At 42.1% G+C, this 22,367-nt stretch overlaps 1 protein-coding gene across 6 annotated transcripts in view; it reads left to right on the top strand.

Moving 5' to 3' along the window:
- Positions 1–22,367, top strand: part of hecw2b (HECT, C2 and WW domain containing E3 ubiquitin protein ligase 2b) — a 139,403-nt gene that overhangs the window by 59,629 nt on the left and 57,407 nt on the right. For 4 of the 6 annotated variants that reach the window (XM_060898475.1, XM_060898476.1, XM_060898477.1 and 1 more), the window contains exons 2-4: positions 3,580–4,459; positions 19,383–19,490; positions 19,684–19,778. In XM_060898475.1, coding sequence (XP_060754458.1) covers positions 4,150–4,459; positions 19,383–19,490; positions 19,684–19,778 — 513 coding nt within the window. In that variant the 5' untranslated portion in view covers positions 3,580–4,149. Of the gene's footprint in view, positions 1–3,579; positions 4,460–6,093; positions 6,287–19,382; positions 19,779–22,367 lie in introns of those variants that run through there. The other 2 variants (XM_060898480.1, XM_060898479.1) reach the window with 2 other exon arrangements.

Below are 22,367 nucleotides of genomic sequence, written 5' to 3'. Positions count from 1 at the left end.
TGTTCTTGTTTGTTAGTTTGTTTTTTCTCTTTCTTCTGTGTTTTGTTGTTCTTAACCTGTTCCACCCCTTTGGATATTGCCCATTGTGGATATTGACATGCCTTCAGTGCGTGTTGTATATGTTATATTTAAAACATGAGCTTTATAAAAAATCTTTTTTACACATTTTAAACGTGTTTTTTTAAAACCTCTTTTTTACACATTTTAAACATCTGTGCTTTTTTAAAACATCTTTTTTTTTACACATTTTAAACATCTGTGCTTTTTAAAACATCTTTTTTACACATTTTAAACATCTGTGCTTTTTTAAAACCTCTTTTTTTTACACATTTTAAACATCTGTGCTTTTTAAAACCTCTTTTTTTACACATTTTAAACATCTGTGCTTTTTAAAACATCTTTTTTACACATTTTAAACATCTGTGCTTTTTTTAAAACATCTTTTTTTACACATTTTAAACATCTGTGCTTTTTTTAAAACATCTTTTTTACACATTTTAAACGTGCTTTTTAAAACATCTTTTTTTACACATTTTAAACATCTGTGCTTTTTAAAACCTCTTTTTTTACACATTTTAAACATCTGTGCTTTTTAAAACCTCTTTTTTTACACATTTTAAACATCTGTGCTTTTTAAAACATCTTTTTTACACATTTTAAACATCTGTGCTTTTTTAAAACATCTTTTTTTACACATTTTAAACATCTGTGCTTTTTTTAAAACCTCTTTTTTACACATTTTAAACATCTGTGCTTTTTTAAAACCTCTTTTTTTACACATTTTAAACATCTGTGCTTTTTAAAACATCTTTTTTACACATTTTAAACATCTGTGCTTTTTTTAAAACATCTTTTTTACACGTTAAACATCTGTGCTTTTTTAAAACCTCTTTTTTTTACACATTTTAAACATCTGTGCTTTTTTTAAAACATCTTTTTTACACGTTAAACATCTGTGCTTTTTTAAAACATCTTTTTTTTTACACATTTTAAACGTCTGTGCTTTTTTTCAAACATCTTGTTTTACACATTTTAAACATCTCGTAGCATCGTTAGCTAGCACCTCTTGGCAGACAACACACTGTGGCAGTGGAGCATCTTCAGATCCAGTCCATGAAAATCCAAACTTTAAATAATCGTGGTCATACTTCCTTCTTTTTTTTTGCTTGGCCCAGACTCTGTCTCCTCACTCACTGTAGCTTTAGGTACTAAAAATCCATCCATTTTGTCTCTGGTAAAGGCTAGCTGAAGTTTGCTAAATGTCCGCAATAGTAACTTATTCTGGTTTATTTTTCCTCACGTTGTGCCCCCCCTGAAGAACTCTGGTGCCCCCTAGGGGAGGCGCGCCCCACACTTTGAAAAGCCCTGGATTACAGTACTAAGCAACTACTTCTGGTGCTTGTCTACCTCCTGAATAATCTCTGTGAAATATCATTGCCGGAAGAGTTATTGTAGTGCTTGATGGCCTTTTAATTATTATCCCCCGCCACAAAGTGTGCAGGGGGACACAGGAATGGAGTCCGTCCGTCCGTTTCAATCTGGACAAGCTTTCTCAGAAACTACATAAGCTGCATCAGTGAAACTTTGCGTGCTCCATACTACTGAAAAAAGCTGGGTAGCATTTTATGAAGGTGTCATAGCACTTACGACATCACAAGTCAACATTAAAGCAATGGACTTATAAGGGCGTAAGTGTTAAGAGGTCTTCATAAGATGCTCATGGCGGGGGATAGTGATGGCCATGTCTTCTTGTTTGTTTTTTCCCTGGTTCCGTCATCAGAGGGCATCTACCTTGCCTGGGACGGAGTCCACCAGGGGGCGAGGTATTGTTTTCGGTGGGGTTTCTTTGTTTTTTTTTTGTTAATGATGTTACGGGAAAATGGCTGGACCAGTCTTCATGATGGGCATTGGTCTCAAATAGAACCTCCAACATTTTGGGGGTTATCCGGCCAAAGTCAAGGTTTTTGTGGTTACCGCTTCATATAGAGGCAATAGTCACAATGTCATCGTGCTTTAAAGTGCATATCCTGGACCAGTTTTGTGTTGTTTTATTTAATATGAAAGTATGTCCCTTTACACACTCATCCAGAAGGGTAATTTTGCACAAGGCCATCTGTCTACAGCAGAAAAAAATAAAATAACAAAACGCGTCTGGAAAAATCCCAAGGGAGTCTGGAGCCAGATTCGTGACGTCACCTGCGGAAGCGCCAGCAGGCTGCGAGAGCTTGCACGGTTTCAGTGCACAGCCTGTGTAGACCAAGTTTAGCAGCTAGCGATTTTGCATTGAAATATGGAATTGTCGCCTGAGCTTCTAAACCCATGGATTCATGTATCAATGCTCATTTATCTATTGTTACATAAATCATATTTTTTCTAATTACTATTATGTATTTATATATTTCTTCATTTAGAAGAGTACTGGCTACTGTAGGAGAAAGCTTTCATAAGCTACACACATGGAATCTGCTAAGCAGGGTTGTATCTACATTTAGCTAATGTGTTTGACAGGTCCCAAGATCTCAAGCCCTGACACGCATATCCCTTGAGACATGTGAAGTGCATTATCGCCCAGCGCTTTCGTGTTGTTTACTTTTGTGTGCGTCAATAAATAACATTATCCGTGTACCACACAAACACAGGAACACCTAATTTAGAGTATAGTCTCTCTTATTTCTTACCCTGGCAACTTGCGAATCGCCGATTTTCTTGGTCTTTTTCTCGGCTCTGCTTTGGTCCTCGGCTTCCGGGTGCCTCGCACGAAGCGCTCCCATTTCTCTCTCGTCCGGTCTTTTGGAAAATGATGAGTACTAATCCCATCATGATTGGTGTTGCTACACCGTCCTACGATACATCTGTTAACCATTTTAATAATTACGCGATAACATTGAAGAAATTTGCAGAAAACCGCCAGGTCGTTTTCTCATAAACAAACCAGCGCTGACGTAGGATTCAGAAGGAGGCGTCCCGCACAGGACGTCATGAAAATCAATGTTTGCCGGGAAATCCAAATGCCGGGTTTTTTCAGACGCGGACCGGTTCGCCTCAAATGGCTCGATTTCAACTGAATTTTTCTGGTATTGCGCAAGGTAAAAAAAATTGCACAAAATGCAAAATGTTACAGATATTTGACCAAAGTTTAATATAAAATAGGAGTGTAACAATCACGTAGTACAGTCTGAGAGCAGTACGGTGTGTTCTGATTGGCTGAGAGCAGCAAAGACTCAGAATCAGAACCATGTTTATTGGCCAAGTATGTTCGTACACAAGGTTAAGGTCAAGGTCACCAAAAAGCGATATCTTCCTTCATATTCATCATAATTGCTACCGGGCAAGGTTTGTTTTGCCTGGCATCACTTGTTGTTTATAAGATGCATAACATGATTGCTCACCAAAATGTATTACAGTCCATGGAACATTTCTTGACTTTTGCCAGTTGGCAGGGGTTTGTTGGGTAGCAGATCTTTCACATGCTGGATTGTTTGTACCATCATGTTGGACAATGATTGAGTTATTTGCATGTAGTTCACCCTCACTACAAGTATAAAACACTGACCCATGTTTTTCTCTTTTGTCTTCTAGGTATCTGCTTGTATGTGTCACTCCAAGACCACAACGTGGACTAAAAGGGCCTTAAGTGATCAAGTGGATCAACTTGCCTCATCCTTTCCTTCCTTGACTCAGTGACTTGTGACAGAATTTTTAACAGATTTGACAGAAAATGACATCAGGACAGTTCCTGAAGCCCGTCTCATCCACTGGTCCTGGCGTTTCATGGAGCCTCTGAATATGGCTGAACTTGGAAGACTTGGGGGTTCCGCAAGTCCCCCTGTCTCTGTCCGATTGAATGTTTCTTTTTAAACGCAGTGAGGTCAAAGGAAAAAGCGGCACTTTCTTGGTGTCGTATAAGTGGACACTGCCTATAAAGACAGTGGAGGACTTGAAGATTTGTTGGCCCTTGTTGGGTCACATCCCAATCCCCTTTTTACTTTCCTCAGGCCTTTTAGGCCGTTCTTTCTTCATCCCTCTGTTCACCAAGCTTCCACCATTCGCCCCTCACTGGCCACAGCTGTCCTCCCTCCCCGTACCCGTCCCCACCAACCCATCCCTGTTCCTCACCATACCCCCAGCCACCCCACCCCTCACCCTTCCATGGCCACCAGCACAGCACGAGAGCACCTCCTGGTGGTGCGGAGGCGCAGCCCGCACATGCGATACACACTGGGACCGGAAAACCTGCGCGGTACCGGCAGTGGCGGGACATCCAGAGGAGGCGCCGCAGCCGAGACAATGGGTCTACAACGAGCCAACAGTGATACGGACCTGGTCACGTCAGACAGCCGGTCCTCCCTTACCGCTTCCACCTATCAGTTCACCTTGGGAAGAGGACAGAACCTCGTCATTTCATGGGACATCAAGGAGGAGGTGGATGCCACAGATTGGATCGGGCTCTACCACATTGGTGAGATTTGGTGGACATGGTTATATTGGGGCTTTGTACCAAATTTTAATCTTTCTCGAGCAGACAGACACAGGTGACCACGCTGGGAGCAAATTATAATGGGAGTTCTAGGAAGGGTGCTTTCACTGCAGATTTCATTGCAACCTTGGTGAGAACAAAGCTATCACACACAGGTATGGACCAAATCAACCGAGCGAAGTGGTCATGGTGAGCTTCCAAGTGAACTCTAGAGGAGTTGGAAAGCGGGTGCAGCGTTAGTTTTGCAGATTTGAGCTTCTAAACTGAGCTGTTGTAGAAATGCCATGTTACATTACACTAATGGCGTTTCGCAGACGCTCTTATCCAGAGCGACAGACAGCATACCCAGAGCAGCCTGGGGAGCAGTTGGGGGTTAGGTTCCTTGCTCAAGGGCACTTCAGCCATTCCTGCTGGCCCAGGGACTCAAACCGACAACCTTCTGGTCCCAAAGCTGGATGGATACGATGTACAAAATGCTTTAAACTACTTAATTATTTCATTATAGTAATTTATTAGTTTGTTTTTTTTTTCCAGCACACACACGCACACCAAATGCATCGATTTTGCTCTAATTCGGACTCTGCGTTATGAAGCTGAAGCAAAAATATTCGTACATCCTAACTTTTCTACTGTAAACTGCAGGTATAAAAATGCTGTCGTGCTTTATTTTTTAAAAATTAGCTCAGTGTTTTTTCATTGAAATAAGCAATTAAGTGACCAAGGAGGTACACCTTAAACTCACGATCTTCAGGTAAAAATGGTTGCTGTGAGATTCAGTCCATGATCTTGCAACAAACTGTACATCTCATCTCATTATCTCTCGCCGCTTTATCCTGTTCTACAGGGTCGCAGGCAAGCTGGAGCCTATCCCAGCTGACTACGGGCGAAAGGCGGGGTACACCCTGGACAAGTCACCAGGTCATCACAGGGCTGACACATAGACACAGACAACCATTCACACTCACATTCACACCTACGCTCAATTTAGAGTCACCAGTTAACCTAACCTGCATGTCTTTGGACTGTGGGGGAAACCGGAGCACCCGGAGGAAACCCACGCGGACACGGGGAGAACATGCAAACTCCGCACAGAAAGGCCCTCGCCGGCCACGGGGCTCGAACCCGGACCTTCTTGCTGTGAGGCGACAGCGCTAACCACTACACCACCGTGCCGCCTTGTCTGTTTCTGCATCGCTGCTTTTTTTTTTTCCGTAGTTGGCAGCGAGCATAATTGCATGCTCATACCTTCTCTAAAAGCAGATTTGTTTCTTTTGGGTGTCACGTAGCATATTTTGAGAGAAATCCAGTGATCGGTAAAATGGCTTATACACTTGTGGTACAGCAAATTCACTAAGGAAGGTGTTCATCTGTCCCTTTTAGCCGGCTGGCTGTGATACAGTAGAGGATAATGGATGCCACGGGAAAAAAAAAAAAAAAAAATCCTGTACTTTGATGCTCCACTGAACCGGGAATGTGAAAGCAGGGCATACGTGCATGTGTGTGGGAGAGCGAGGCTATGAGCCCTGTATAAACCAGTCAGGGAATGTGGGAGAAAAACGCTGAGTCAGCGGTATAATTTCTGCCTTCTTGCCTTTTACCCATCACTCTGCCTGCTAAAGGTTAAGTGTAACTACTCTCAGCTGTTCGAAGGTTTCGAGAGCCCATGATTTCCGAGAGTTCTGATTAAAGCAGGTGAAAAAGACACATGGACCTCGGTTAAGGAGACACGGAGAACTATAAACACCGCTCGGCTCAATAACACGCAGCAAAATGCGGTATCTCTGGGAATATCTGGGAGTGTTCGTGTGGGTATGTAGACGACTAGCGTTCAGCCACATAAAGGTTTCAGAGTCATTACTCACAAACTGTTCTTTTCTCAGACCGTGTTGACTAATATGAAAAATCAGCAGTGTAAAATTTTATCGATGACCCAACATCATTTTTACTAATCTGTTGTTTTTTTTGGGGGGAGGGCATTAATGAAACACACTCCAGGAGGCACGCACTCTTTATTATGGGGCCAAGCACCAAAGATGCGTTTACAGTTGTGGTCAGAAGTTTACAGATAGTGACATGAATGCCATGGCTTTCAGTAATTTCTTTGAACTGTTCCTTTTTCTGTGGCAGAACAATTGTCCAGCATACAGCTTTAATTAAAAAAAAACACACTAGGATTTGATGCACAAGTTTTAATTTTCTTCGGGTTTTCTGAAATCAACAATACGTTGACTTGGATTATTAATTCAGAGGAGCTGAAACTTCCAAAATGTCTCTCATCTTGCCAAGGCCGAGGTCTCTTAACTTCCTGTTAGTGGTCGTGATTGACTACAGCTGGTAGCGTCTCTGTGCCCTCATAAAAAGGGTTTGTTTACAGCACTCATTGGACTGACCAACACACAGTAAAATGGGAAAGTCCAAGGAGCTCAGTGCAGATCTGAGAAAGAGCATCGCAGATATACACAACTCCGGAATGTCTCTTGGAGCCATTTCTAAACAAGTGCAAATTCCAAGATCAGTTCAAACAATTGTATGCAAGTTATTGTGAGGTGTAGTCACTTTGCCAAGCCACTTTGCTTCAAGAAAACCCAAACTGTCACCCTCAGCTGAAAGGAAATTGGTTTGGATGGTCAGGAACAACCTGGGAACCACCATGGCACAGCCCTGCCATGAACTGGAAGCTGATGGATCACTGTCTACAATTCAGATCACTATGGACTAAGAGGCTGCTATCCAAGAAATAACCCCCTGCTCCAAAATTGACACCTTCAAGCTTAGTCTGAAGCTGACCACACGGACAAAAAAAAAAAAGCCTTCTGGAGGATAGCTGTATGGTCAGATGAGACAAAGATTGAGTTGTTTGGCCACAATGACCACCATGTACAGAGGGACACTGTACCAGCTGGTGGTGGTGGTGGTAGGATCATCATGCTCTGGGGCTGTTTTGCTGCCAGTGGAACTGGTTCATTGCACAAAGTGGATGGAATAATGAAGAAGAAGGACGACCTCAGAATTCTTCAGCATAAACCATCAGAAACTTGAACACGACTTGGGAGTTACAACAGGACAATGAACCCAAACACGCATCAGAGCTGGTTGTGGAGGATAAAGCAGGTGAACATTAAGCTTCAAACAAGTCCTGACTTCAACCCTATTGAAAATATATGGACCGGGCTTATAAGTCAAGAAAAAAAAGAATTTAATTGAACTCTACCAATTCTACCATGAAGAGTTGTGAAATATCCAACCAGAATTCTGCCGGAAGCTTGTTCATGGTTAACAAAACTGTTTGGTCAGGGTGAATCTTACAAAGAGACGTTTTACCCAAATATCAGGTGTGCTGTATGTATAATTTTGACCCCGTGTTGATTTCAGAAAACCCACAGAGAATTAAAACTTGTGCACCAAATTCTAGTGTTTTTTTAGATTAAAGATGTATGCTGTACATTCTGCCACAGAAAAAGAACCGTTCAAAGCAATTACTGAAGGCCCAAATATTGCCATGATATTCATGCCATTTTATGTAAACTTCTGACCACAACTATATGTATGTATGTTATTATTATTATTATTATTATTATTATTATTATAGTATAATACTTCCTAATTTTGGTGTGTGCCATTGAAGCACTCCAGCGCCACCATACATTTACAATAATAACTCCACGACATAAAACAGCACGTTGGCACCATTTAAGGAAGATCATAACCCAAATCCACGCGTCCGAGGCATCAGCAGTGACTCCAGATTGGCTGCGATCACGTTAGTCACTGTAGCGCTTCCCTGGCATCTGGCTGTAACAGCAGGTGAAAGCTGATCCCTCGTGCTCCCACTGCGTGCCTTGTGGACGTATCGATCCGATCGGGGAAATTCCAGCACAGCCTCTCCCAGAGAAAAGGCTCCCCGTGCCAGACATTGATCAGCCCACAGTTCTCTGGAGCTCCGTTTACAGTCACGCATCAGCTCTGATTGCTCCGGAGGGAAATGTCTCGGAGCAGGGTTCGATTCTGGACGCGAGTGGAGTGGAGTGGAGTGGAGTGCGGATTGTAAAATGGACAAAGGCTTGTCCGGTTGCGAGTTCCAAATTTTTCACCCCAAACAAATTGTGATCAGTTATTAATAATTGATGAATAATGCGTGTGTGAGTAGCTTTATGGAGCAGTTATAAAGACAGTGTTCCAGAGAAGAGACAGTGCTTTCTTTCACCTCCTGTCTTCTTTCTTTTTCTCATTCTCTCCTTTTGGGGCGGCACGGTGGTGTCGTGGTTAGCACCGTCGCCTCACCACAAGAAGGTCCTGGGTTCGAGCCCAGTGGCGGACAGGGGCTTTTCTGTGTGGAGTTTGCATGTTCTCGCCGTGTCCGCGTGGGTTTCTCTTCTTTCTTACTTTCTATTCTCATTGTCTTTCGTTTTGTTTCTTTCTCCTCTCCTTCTCCATGTCATTCTTTTTCTGTCTTTCTCTCCAAATTCTTTCTTTCTTTCTTTCTTTCTTTCTTTCTTTCTTTCTTTCTTTCTTCTTTTTCATTTTCTAGTGCCTGTCAGCCTCTTCTTTCTTTCATTCATTCTTTCTTTCATTTCCTACTGCCTCTTCTTTCTTTCTTTCTTTCTTTCTTTCTTTCTTTCTTTCTTTCTTTCTTTCTTTCTTTCTTTCTTTCTTTCTTTCTTTCTTTCTTTCTTTCTTCTGATTCTCTCAGCTTCTTTCTTTCTTTCTTTCTTTCTTTCTTTCTTTCTTTCTTTCTACTGACTCAGCCTCTTTTCTTTCTTTCTTTCTTTCTTTCTTTCTTTCTTTCTTTCTTTCTTTCCTCTATTTTCTACTCCCTCTCTCTCCTTTCTTTCTTTTCTCAATTTGCTACTGCCTCTCTGAGCTTCTTTCTTTCTTTCTTTCTTTCTTTCTTTCTTTCTTTCTTTCTTTCTTTCTTCTTTTTCATTTTCTAGTGCCTGTCAGCCTCTTCTTTCTTTCATTCATTCTTTCTTTCATTTCCTACTGCCTCTTCTTTCTTTCTTTCTTTCTTTCTTTCTTTCTTTCTTTCTTTCTTTCTTTCTTTCTTTCTTTCTTTCTTCTGATTCTCTCAGCTTCTTTCTTTCTTTCTTTCTTTCTTTCTTTCTTTCTTTCTTTCTTTCTTTCTTTCTTTCTACTGACTCAGCCTCTTTTCTTTCTTTCTTTCTTTCTTTCTTTCTTTCTTTCTTTCTTTCTTTCTTTCCTCTATTTTCTACTCCCTCTCTCTCCTTTCTTTCTTTTCTCAATTTGCTACTGCCTCTCTGAGCTTCTTTCTTTCTTTCTTTCTTTCTTTCTTTCTTTCTTTCTTTCTTTCTTTCTTTCTTTCTTTCTTTCTTTCTTTCTTTCTTTCTTTCCATTCTCATTGTCATTCATTTTCTTTTTCTCCTCGTCTCCTGCCCCTTTTCCACTAAAGCAGTTCAAGCACAGTTTGAGTTTTAGCTGTTCATTGAATCATTGTTCAAGTATTTTTAAACAATACAAATGTATTATGAATCACATTAATGCTTCTCATGGCGTATTCACACCTACGTTGTTTGGTCCGGACCAAACGAACCAAATTTCCCTTGGTCCGGACCTTTTGGGTTGGTCTGAATACAAACCACCGAACTCTGGTCCGGACCAAACAAGCGGACCGAGACCGAGCTGCAAGGTCGGACTCGGTCCGGACCAAAGGAACCCTGGTGCGGATCTTTTGGAGGTGTGAAAGCAGACCGGACCTAATCCGACAGTTTTGCTTTTTTGTACCTCGGGAGCTTCCGTCGTTTGTCGAGCATTATGGGAAACAGAGTCTTGACACTCCACCGCAAAGTGCAAACACTGTTTCGGTTGTCAAGGGAACCTTACAACAGTCGTTCAGTCATTCAGACCAGTGGTAGGCTAGACTACAGAGTACAAAAAATGAGTAGGGGGCAAACGTGGGCCGAGGAGGAAACGCGTACCCTTGTGGATATATGGGCAGATGTCCACATATCTGAGCTTTTGGAGAGAACACGCAAAAATGGCGACGTGTTTGCTGTATTCAGTGAGAAAATGAAGGAGAAGGGGTTCACGCGCTCCCCAGAACAATGTCGGCTAAAAGTGAAGAAACTCCGTCAGACCTACATTAAAATCAGGGACATTCTTTCAAAAAGTGGCGGTACTAGCGACGCAAAAAAGAAATTCATCTATTGCGTGAAGAGCCAGAACTGTCACAACATGATGTGCGCTCATCAGCGCTATCCTCCGTAGCCGCCTTGCCCTTTGTCGTCGTCGTTGATAAATTACTTGTACAACAGCATAGTAATCGCACAATTGTGAAAACAGTAAAAACTGGAAAAAGCATATAGCTTTGATGACATTAACAGCACGGAAAGCCTCCATGACTACTTTTGAACTTAACGCTTTGTGCGCGTGTCGTCTCTGACCAATAGCTGAACGACCTCAGGGCGCATGGCTTTGTTGACAGATTTTGGTCCGCTTACTAAAATGTACAGTGTGAAAGCGAACCGCACCAAAATGGAAAAATAAAAAAAACATTTGGTTCGGACCAAAGCAAGTGAACTATCGAACTATCCTGGTCTGAATACACCCTTAATCCCTTGCAAAGGTTCTTAACATGATCTCTGGGGCACAAGAAATCAATAAATGGAGTCCAACATTGTGATTCAAACCTTACGCGAAAACATAAAATAAGCGTTTTTTTGGCAAAAAATGAACCTCATGGTGCCACCATTAGACTTTTGAATATGGTCAAAAAATTTTACAGGATGTCTTTATTGGTGAAAAGGAACACCCAAACAAAAATGCATCAGATTTTATGAAAGTGACGGCAACTGATGCACCCTAATGTCGGTAATACGCATATTGCAATTTCATTCAGTTCAGTCGCATTTTACCGGCGTTATCGCCGAGTTGCCAGCGGGAGATATTGTGCTCTCAGAGCACTCTTGTTGTATTCTTTCATCGTCTGTCTATTTATTTATTTATTTATTTATTTACATCCTTTCCTGACGGCACGGTGGTGTAGTGGTTAGCGCTGTCGCCTCACAGCAAGAAGGTCCTGGGTTCGAGCCCCGTGGCCGGCGAGGGCCTTTCTGTGCGGAGTTTGCATGTTCTCCCCGTGTCCGCGTGGGTTTCCTCCGGGTGCTCCGGTTTCCCCCACAGTCCAAAGACATGCAGGTTAGGTTAACTGGTGACTCTAAATTGAGCGTAGGTGTGAATGTGAGTGTGAATGGTTGTCTGTGTCTGTGTGTCAGCCCTGTGATGACCTGGCGACTTGTCCAGGGTGTACCCCGCCTTTCGCCCGTAGTCAGCTGGGATAGGCTCCAGCTTGCCTGCGACCCTGTAGAACAGGATAAAGCGGCTACAGATAATGAGATGAGATGAGACATCCTTTCCTTTCTTTGTTTCGTTCTTTCATTTTTTCATCTTTCTTTCTTTCCATTTTATTTTCTTCATTTGTCTATCTATATATTGATTTCCTTTTTCATTTTCTTCCATCATCTTTCTTTCTTTCTCCATTTTTTTTGTCCTTTCTGTCTGTCTGTCTTTCTTGTCCGTTCAGTTCATGGTGATGGTTAGCTGGGGGAACATGGTGCTCGCTGTTGCTGTGATTTATTTTTAACTGGTCCTATGACAGACGGTGAAACGTGTCTAGTGATATTGAGTGAAAACAGGCGCATGGGTCGCACCGGACGAGGCTGATCTGCACTGGGGCAACTTTCTACACGGACTGATTACAAGCTGCTGGTTCAGGGTTGAACATGTGATCAAGAATCCATTCCACTTTCTCCACTTCTGATCATTCAGTTCGAATGTACAGTGCGTCCACAAAGTATTCAGACCACTTCAGTTTTCGTACACTTTTTTGTCGTGTTATGGACTTAATTTAAAAAGGTTTACTATATATATTTTGCAAATATACGGTATTGGGTCTGTCTCAGAAACTGGGTACTGTCGGGGTAGCCCACTAAATATACTCCCAGTCAATAAACTGTACGGTTTTGAATGGTGATGTTGGTTTGAATTTGAAATAAAATGATGAAAGAAATAATCCAGATAAAACTAAATCTTTGAATTTGGCAAAAATTCTGCAAATTTGTGGAAAAATGGCGGCTTAATCTGGGACATGATAAACGGTCGACTACATCGCATTCCCTTAAAAAGGTTGTAGTCCACTGAAAAGTCTACAGTTATCACTAATTGTATTTTAAGTTGTAACTTTATCCACCTAAGGATTGGTGCGCTCACAGAATAATCATAACCGTAATAAAACACCGTGCAGAATATTTCATCACTGTTGTAACTCCATTTTCCGCAAACCCAAAACCAATACGATCGTGTGTTTTGATCTAAACGGAAAGCCTCAGGGTCGAGGTCACTACCTCACCAAAAGTATGAACTTAAAATCACTACGCCATATAAACATTTAGCTATAAATCTGCGATTTTGTTTTTTAAAACGAAAGCTGAAAGTTCGGTATAGAATATGTTTCTTACAGAATATGTTACGATGGTAGCTGGTCTTGTATGAATTTCTGAGCTATAAAATGAGTTGTGGTCTATTTTTTACCGTAGCGTATTATTTGTGTGCGGGGAAGGACACACATTAACAATTTGCATGTGTAGAATGGAATTTTCCACTCCAGCAGTTAGAAGATGATCGTGCTTCCATTTGCGGCCTTTCTGTTACACGGGTGATCTGTTCGGACGTTATCACTGAAAAGGTGAGTTTTGACAGTTTTATTTTGTTTTAGTCTTGCAGTATAAGGCAATAGAATGTTTCTTTTTCATCTTACTTTCAGATTTCGTAGTGTTTGCGTATTTTTGGCCGATATTTTGCAACCATGGGCAATTTAGATCGAACTTTTGATCGAATCTACGGCCAGTCATTTTGCCCCGCCCCCGCCTCACGCGCCGTCCGGTGCGGTAGTGATGTCCCGTTGCTCGCACGCCGCAGCAGAGACCCGCGCGACCTTCAGCCGGTACAGTCGCTGTTCTTTTACCACCGCCGTTATTCTCATCTTTCCGGTGTGTTCTTGAGTTTTCCATTGTGTCCTATTTCGCCATATCAAATACCCAAAATGTATCATATTATTCATATTTAAGTGAATAATCAATTCAGTCATCATAACTTGGCATTTTTAACCCAAGCAATCAAAAAGAGGAAATTTATTCAATATTTTCACTTATCTGTGAAGGAGGGGCTTTAATTCTTCATGATGGAGTTATTTTATATGGAAATCAATTTTACAAAAGCATTTGAATTGGAATCAAAATAATTTTCCACAGTGGAGGCCAGATAAAGCAAGATGCGATCTTTATTCTTATTAAACATGACAAAAGAAACATTGAGTGTTAGGTAAATGCAAAAAAAAAAAAAAGTAGTAAAATTAGAAAATTTCTTTTTTGACCATAATGTCCCAAATGAAAGACCAGTTTCTGAGACGGACCCGGTCAGGCTTTTAGGCAGGATTTTTTTTTAGGGAGTCTAACTTTTTTGCAGGTGTCACTGTATGTGGCGAGGTGTAGCGGCGCGTTGAGCGCCGCTGGCACGAGTGTTTTAGGGGGTTCCGGGAGTACTCCCCCGGAAAATTTTGAAATTTCTAATGCTCTCAAATGCTATTTCCTTCATTTTGACAGCAAATTTTGAGCAATACAGCCAAGTGTTTTTGCCTTTGTTACAACATTCTTGTATCAATAGTAAGGCTGGACTGGGGGGAGGCATGTGTGCATGGAAAAATTCAAGCCAGATTCATTTTAGGTAAAACAACTTTCTTTAATGTCTTAATGTAAACAAAATGGTTTCACTGCAACAGTCCACTGGCAACAATATGTTTACAACCGCCTGGGGGCCTTGAGGTACAACTTTCTGTAGAATTTCAGGTAGAATGACCCCAGTACTAATTCTAAACATTTCTATCTTGGTGGAATTGAGCAGCGCCCTATGGTGGCTGAGATATGACGAATGTGACAACCATAACTTGTGACAACCAACCCCGGTCATCCCTATTTATTCATGCAAGAAACCTGGCTGTCTAGTTATGGGATTGTGATAGTTTTTTGACATTCCAAGCCTATCAACAGTTACAGAAGAAAAAAAAAAACTTACATGAGTTCTCTTCTGAAAGAAGTTGGAAATCGTTGTTTGCCTTCCTCTTTTCTTCATTTTCTTCCTGTCATGCCCAAAAAACTCAGAAAAATCTATCTTCTATCTTCCTTACCAAATATCCCACGTGTTCGTCCTTTTCACGTGCGTTCTTTGGAATCCCAGCATCCTTTAGAACGTGTCGTATTTGATTATTGTTTAGCCTACTAGAAATACTACCCGCCGGCTCGACTACCACACTCTCCACTACGTAGCCTGTAATGTTGGGAAAATCTGCATGAAAATGTGTTATTTACTGTTAAAAGGATTTATTCGGGATAAATAACATGTCAGGTAAGGCCGGTTTTCTATAGACTACATTCCACATTTAGCTGCGGCAATATAGTCTACGGCTATATTGTCTGGATATTTATGCCAGTGTCTCCTAGGCATACATCTTTTCCCCCTCTGCTCTGGGAACGCATATTACAAGTGCTTTGTACACCAAATTTATTTAATAACCCATTTATTTATAACGAGGGCTCTCACAACTTTGAAATTAGTGCAGCCATAGAAACGCGTGTTTCTGTAGCTCTGCGGCGGGTGCCTATATTTTGTACTCTGGGCTCGTGCTGTTGCTATGGTAACCCTGGGCGTCTTCGGGAAAGACAGCTGTCAAAGCGAGACTTCTGAAATTTCCAAAATGGCGGTGTCAACAAAGCTTGTAGATCCTCGGAAAGCTCAGACTCGGCGATTTTTTAACATATTCAGCTAAGTTACCGGACATAACACGGGCGGAAATATTAGGGCGTCTTTAGGGCGTCGTACTAAAAAGTAGGGCGTCCAATATCTTGTTTTTTTCAGTACAGGGCGTCGAAAAGACGCCCAGACGCCCCTCTATCTAAAAGCCTGGACCCGGTTACAAATCACAAACTGAAATCACTTATTTCGATGAGTATTCAGACCCTTTATTCACTACTTTCCAGAAGTGCTTTCGGCAGCTTCGTGTCCTATTGGCTCAGGTTCTTAGACAATAAGGCTACGTTCACACTGCAGGCTGAAGTGACTCAAATCCGATCTTTTCGCCCATATGTGACCTGTATCCGATCTTTTATTGACAATATGAACGACACAGATCCGATTTTTTCAAATCCGACCCAGGCCGTTTGGATATGTGGTCCTAATTCCGATTCCTATCCGCTCTTTTCATATGCGACTTCAGTCTGAACCGCCAGGTCGCATTCATCCGACTTACACGTCATCAGCAAGCCACAAATGTCACTATTCTGCGCTGAAGTAGGCGGCGGGTCTCTCAAAAAAAGTTACAACAACATGGCGCATAATCACGGGCGCAGATAGAGGGTGGGAGTCGTCCCACCCAGATTTAAATTCACCTCGTTCAGTCTCCCGCACTTATAGGGAGGAAAAAACATCTATGCTGTCTTTCTTTGCATAAGGCAAACCTCACAGAAAAATCAAAAGACTAATTACCATTCGGTTTATTGAGGTGCACAGCAGTACATACATAGTTGCAACAACTCACATAAAACAAAGACTGATATCGGTTGGTTGAGCTGCGCAGACTGCACAGGTTGCGAGCTCGAGCTTGGTTGCTATGGTAACCCACAACAAGTTTGACAGGCATATCGGGGTTGGGGTTGGTTTGCTGGCAGCTTTGTCCCCCCCAGTTCAAAAAACGTATCTGTGCCCCTGCGCATGACATCAATGCGAGGGACGCTTCGGGCTGTGAAGGTTCTGAATCTTCTCAATGGAAGGACGCAGAGGTTAGGGAGCTGATTTCCATTTGGGGGGATGCAGCTATTCAAGCTAGATTGGATGGGTCATACCGCAACCGGGCGGTTTTACTTCCGTAAACACTGGCCATGCTCACTGCGTGTGACGTCGTCGTATCCTGCAATGCGCATGCGGAACACTTTTAGGGCGCTTTTCATTCATACTGAGGATCACATACAAGTCGCATATATTTGTTAATGTGAACGACCTCACAAAAAAATCGGATTTCACAAAAAAATCGGAATTGAGCATTAAGCCTTGCAGTGTGAACGTAGCGTAAGTGTTGGCTTTGTACACCTGGATTTGGGCAGTTTCTCCCATTCTTCCTGCCAGATCCTGTTCAGTCAGACTGGATCTGATCGGAGATCGTTTGTGATCTGTCATCATCGTAAGGTTGGATGTCCTGCTGGGTTCTGTAGTTTACCTGAACCACTCAAGGACATGTAGGAGTCGTTGTAGTGCTGAAAGATGAACCTTAATCCAAGTCTGAGATTGTGTGAACTGTGTGGCTCCGTCCCTGCTACTGAGAAGCACCCCACAGCATGATGCTGCCACCACCAATGCTTCACCCCCAGGGTGGTATTAGCCAGTTGATGAGCAGTACCTGGAGCCCTTTGCATTCTTTTTACTCATGAGTGCCTTCTACCTAGCAGGTTTTCCCATCCTACGGACTTCTGAGCTCTATTCCCATGGCCATTGGGTTCTTGGTCACCTCCCTGACCAGTGCCCTTCGAGCCTGGTTACTGAGTTACGTCTCTATGAAGAGTCCTGGTGGTCCCAAACTTCTGTTTCACAGCGATGGTGCTTAATCTGTTCCTGGAAACATTTGAAGCTTGAGAGCTGTGTTTATACCTTCAGCCAGATCTTTTTTTGGACACAATTTGGTCCTGGACGTTGATGGAGAGTTCCTTGGACTTGATTTTCGGTCTGACCTTATAGGCACGCAGGTGTACATCTTTCTAAATCACGTCCAGTCAGTTGAATTCGCCAGACAGTCTGGAGACATCTCAAGATAATTGAAGAAGACAGAATGCACCAAGGGTCAATACTGAAAGGGGCGGAAACTGATGTGTTCTGAATAATTTTCTAACCCACTGTACTCGCACATCCCGCTGTACGAGTGTACACATCTGGGTTTATTCAGCAGCACAGCTCCGTGTATTACACACACTAGCCCTCGATGCGTTATGTACCGAGTGTTAATGTGCCACTGTAGTAATCCGCTGGCACAGCGAGCGTTCAGCAGAGACGGACAGATGGGAGTCAGCTGGAGGCCTGTTGGAGCACAGTGCGAACAGCGAACACGCATTCATTCCTCCTCAATAGCACAAATCTAATTCAGTTTTATTTTAAAAAAAAAGTACAGTATGTTCTTCCTTGATAAGGATGTGTTGTTATTAAAAAAAAAAAACTGTATTCAAGGTTGACTATTTTCCTGTAACTGGACACCAGTGCTGTGGTTTTATTACACTTTTTTATGCTTAAAGCAGATACGCAGAACCTTTATTTTTAAATAAATTTCTGAGCGGATCCTTGACTCTTGTACGCTGCATCAATAGGATTAAAAAAATATATATTTTTGAGAGTTAAAATCGACCGCAAAGTTGGCGTATTGGAGCTGCCCCGCTGAGCCAGCCAGCCCTGAGTGCGTGACGTCACAGCGGGAACCGGTTTTAAGGCCGAGGCCTTTTACAGCTATAGACCAAAGTCATATAAATAAACATTTACGGTGAAAGTAAGAAATCCCGTCACCGACTCGCTCAACTAAGACTGATTTGACTTCATTGATTGTGGGTTGACTCTCATTAAAACAGGATGGGTGTTATAACTTATGCAACAGACATGTACATGCATGCATTTTCACTGATAAAACGTAAAAAGCTAATTAAATAATCAGATGAACTGAGAATCACATTCTGAAGCAAATTAAATAATCTTACACCGCTAACTTAAACACACAATACAAGTTACATGGATTAATCTAAATGCAGGTAAACAGCGTGTTGTTTTTTAATCCAAATGAGAGTCGGAGCTTACCCGTCTGCGTTCTCGCTTCTTGTGGCCGATTGTTTTGAAACAATCTGACTTTCAGTTGTTCGTTCAGTTCTCCGTTCATTCGCTTCTTCAACGTAAGGGCGAGATGGCAGCAATATCCAGTGGAGAAATCAGACGGCTGCTTCACTCATTCTCCATTTTCTCCATACTGAGTACTCCGCCATTACTGCTCGGCTCAGGCAATTACTAAAACCTGGGATGAAACGGGACGTCACCGGTTTTAGCAACAACCGCAGAAAGGTCACTGCCCGAGCGATATGTCACGTCCCGTTCCGTCCTGGGTTTTACCAACAACCCTCGGGTCACTCCGAGAGAACTGGTGCAACTGAACTTTCCTTTTTTAAAAAAAATGAAATAAAATAAATACTTTCATTTTCTTGTTTTCTTTTAATTGTTGGTACTGCACCCTCTTTCAATCCGGGCTTATAGCCAACACTCCTCAACAGATCAGAGGTCTCATACGAGTCTTCAGTAAAATGTGCAGAGCAGAGGAGAGACCACTTCGTAGGTGCCCAATGTGCCCGTGAACAACTCGCAAAACGCATCCAAATCTTTGCAGTTTGAACATTCTTGGGCCATGAATGCAACGTAAATCCACCTTCTGTCATGTTGCTGCACCCGCCAGCAGCACATCTACGTGGCACGGCGATAAATTAGCTCAGAATGGAGGATCGGAGTTGCAGTCAGCTCTGTGTTTTAGTATAGCAGAAATGGCAATGAGACCGATCAGACCGCTACCTATATAAATCACTTTAATTGTAAAAATTACTATATTAGATTCATTATTAGCGCTTAAAACTATTCCTGTGCCATTCTTGAGGTCTCAAGGCATTTATAAACGAAAGTGAGACCATGGCTGTGTGAACTGAGGAACCCAAAAATGGTGATCGTGATTAAAGCACGATTGTTTAATAATCTTGTTGCACCCTTTTACTCGTGTAGCTAAAACATGGGTGGGTGCTGATGTTTTTGTGTGTGTTTGGGTGTTTATTTCCAGATGAGACGTGTCCGGCTAACGTGTGGGACTCGAAGAACCGCGGCGTCAACGGCACACAGAGGGGACAGATCGTCTGGAGGCTGGAGCCTGGGCCTTATTTCATGGAGCGTGAGCGGATTTCAATCACGGCAGCATTTCAGTTTGACACAACTTCCGAGACGGCTGTGGCGTTCTAGAAAAATCCACCCCACCAATACTAATACAATAATAGTTTTTCTCCAGCACAACGACATGGAGTGCTTTTTCGATTTTGTGACGTCCATATTCTAATATCTGTGTCTTTTTGTGTGTATGTACATAGCTGAGACCAAAATCTGCTTCAAATATTACCACGGAGTGAGCGGAGCCTTAAGAGCGACGACGCCCTGCATCACTGTAAAGAACCCTGGTGTGCTGGTGAGTGCGTGTGTGTGTGTGTTTGGCATCCGCAGTTTATGCGATTATCCCTCAAATCCCACTGTGCTGTGTTCGCTCACATCACCTGAGAATCTGCTCTTCGCTTCCAGAGCCAGGAAAATACCCTAGAATGATGAATGCGACATAAAAGGCTTCGAACCCTCTTATAAGTTGGTTCTAACTGGAAAACCTTCTGTTATAGCAGGGGTGGGCAATTATTTTTTCCGTGGGGCCACATGAGAAACAGAAAATTTAGTGGAGGGCCGGACCAAAAGGCTGAACTAAATACTGCATAATATTAACTGTATTTCTTTATATAAAGCAGTAAATAACATTGTTTTTACAAGCTGCTAAGACTGGTAAGAGTATGGAAAAAACGAGGTTGCCTTACAAAAAATGTCATTTATTCAATCAAATTTCCCAAAACAATGGTTAACAAAATGTCAACGTTTGTACCATTTTTTTTTCAGTCACATTCACCCCAAAACACAATAAAGACATCACAATATCGTCTTTCTACTCCAAATATCAAGCAAGATACATCATATTATAATAATGATGCCCACATTTGTACAACCCCAATTCCAAAAAAGTTGGGACAAAGTACAAATTGTAAATAAAAACGGAATGCAATAATTTACAAATCTCAAAAACTGATATTGTATTCACAATAGAACATAGACAACATATCAAATGTCGAAAGTGAGACATTCTGAAATTTCATGCCAAATATTGGCTCATTTGAAATTTCATGACAGCAACACATCTCAAAAAAGTTGGGACAGGGGCAATAAGAGGCTGGAAAAGTTAAAGGTACAAAAAAGGAACAGCTGGAGGACCAAATTGCAACTCATTAGGTCAATTGGCAATAGGTCATTAACATGACTGGGTATAAAAAGAGCATCTTGGAGTGGCAGCGGCTCTCAGAAGTAAAGCTGGGAAGAGGATCACCAATCCCCCTAATTCTGCGCCGACAAATAGTGGAGCAATATCAGAAAGGAGTTCGACAGTGTAAAATTGCAAAGAGTTTGAACATATCATCATCTACAGTGCATAATATCATCAAAAGATTCAGAGAATCTGGAAGAATCTCTGTGCGTAAGGGTCAAGGCCGGAAAACCATACTGGGTGCCCGTGATCTTCGGGCCCTTAGACGGCACTGCATCACATACAGGCATGCTTCTGTATTGGAAATCACAAAATGGGCTCAGGAATATTTCCAGAGAACATTATCTGTGAACACAATTCACCGTGCCATCCGCCGTTGCCAGCTAAAACTCTATAGTTCAAAGAAGAAGCCGTATCTAAACATGATCCAGAAGCGCAGACGTCTTCTCTGGGCCAAGGCTCATTTAAAATGGACTGTGGCAAAGTGGAAAACTGTTCTGTGGTCAGACGAATCAAAATTTGAAGTTCTTTATGGAAATCAGGGGCGCCGTGTCATTCGGACTAAAGAGGAGAAGGACGACCCAAGTTGTTATCGGCGCTCAGTTCAGAAGCCTGCATCTCTGATGGTATGGGGTTGCATTAGTGCATGTGGCATGGGCAGCTTACACATCTGGAAAGACACCATCAATGCTGAAAGGTATATCCAGGTTCTAGAGCAACATATGCTCCCATCCAGACGACGTCTCTTTCAGGGAAGACCTTGCATTTTCCAACATGACAATGCCAAACCACATACTGCATCAATTACAGCATCATGGCTGCGTAGAAGAAGGGTCCGGGTACTGAACTGGCCAGCCTGCAGTCCAGATCTTTCACCCATAGAAAACATTTGGCGCATCATAAAACGGAAGATACGACAAAAAAGACCTAAGACAGTTGAGCAACTAGAATCCTACATTAGACAAGAATGGGTTAACATTCCTATCCCTAAACTTGAGCAACTTGTCTCCTCAGTCCCCAGACGTTTACAGACTGTTGTAAAGAGAAAAGGGGATGTCTCACAGTGGGAAACATGGCCTTGTCCCAACTTTTTTGAGATGTGTTGTTGTCATGAAATTTAAAATCACCTAATTTTTCTCTTTAAATGATACATTTTCTCAGTTTAAACATTTGATATGCCATCTATGTTCTATTCTGAATAAAATATGGAATTTTGAAACTTCCACATCATTGCATTCCGTTTTTATTTACAATTTGTACTTTGTCCCAACTTTTTTGGAATCGGGGTTGTAGTCTAATCACCTCATTTGATGTTTTTTATTTGGTTTGTGGTTGGTCTGGACAAATTACGGAAGTAGTTATCACGGGATTAGGTTTCGTGGGATTTCATGTCATGTTCATGTCACGCGCATTGCGTTTTTGTTGAACACAACTTCAAAATAAAAGCAATGCACATTCAGTCCATGCATGAGGTAAAATTAGAAAATACGTTTATTTTGTAATTTCTAATTAACCTTACGCGGGCTGGTCAGAATGAACCAAAGGGCCGGATGCAGCCCGCGGGCTGGAAAATGCCCAGGTCTGAGTTATAGGGTTCTACCTGGAATAATAGAGCTAATAGAGTTCCTCGCTCGCTTCTACCAGGCTGAGAAAAGGTTGAGCTTCCCAGATCAAGATCAAGTCTCTGCACGCAAGTCTCTG

This window comes from Neoarius graeffei, chromosome 18 (assembly GCF_027579695.1).
Source record: "Neoarius graeffei isolate fNeoGra1 chromosome 18, fNeoGra1.pri, whole genome shotgun sequence".
NCBI lineage: Eukaryota > Metazoa > Chordata > Actinopteri > Siluriformes > Ariidae > Neoarius > Neoarius graeffei.
Note: the sequence above shows the minus strand (reverse complement) of the source record. Positions and strands in the feature narration are given on the sequence as shown.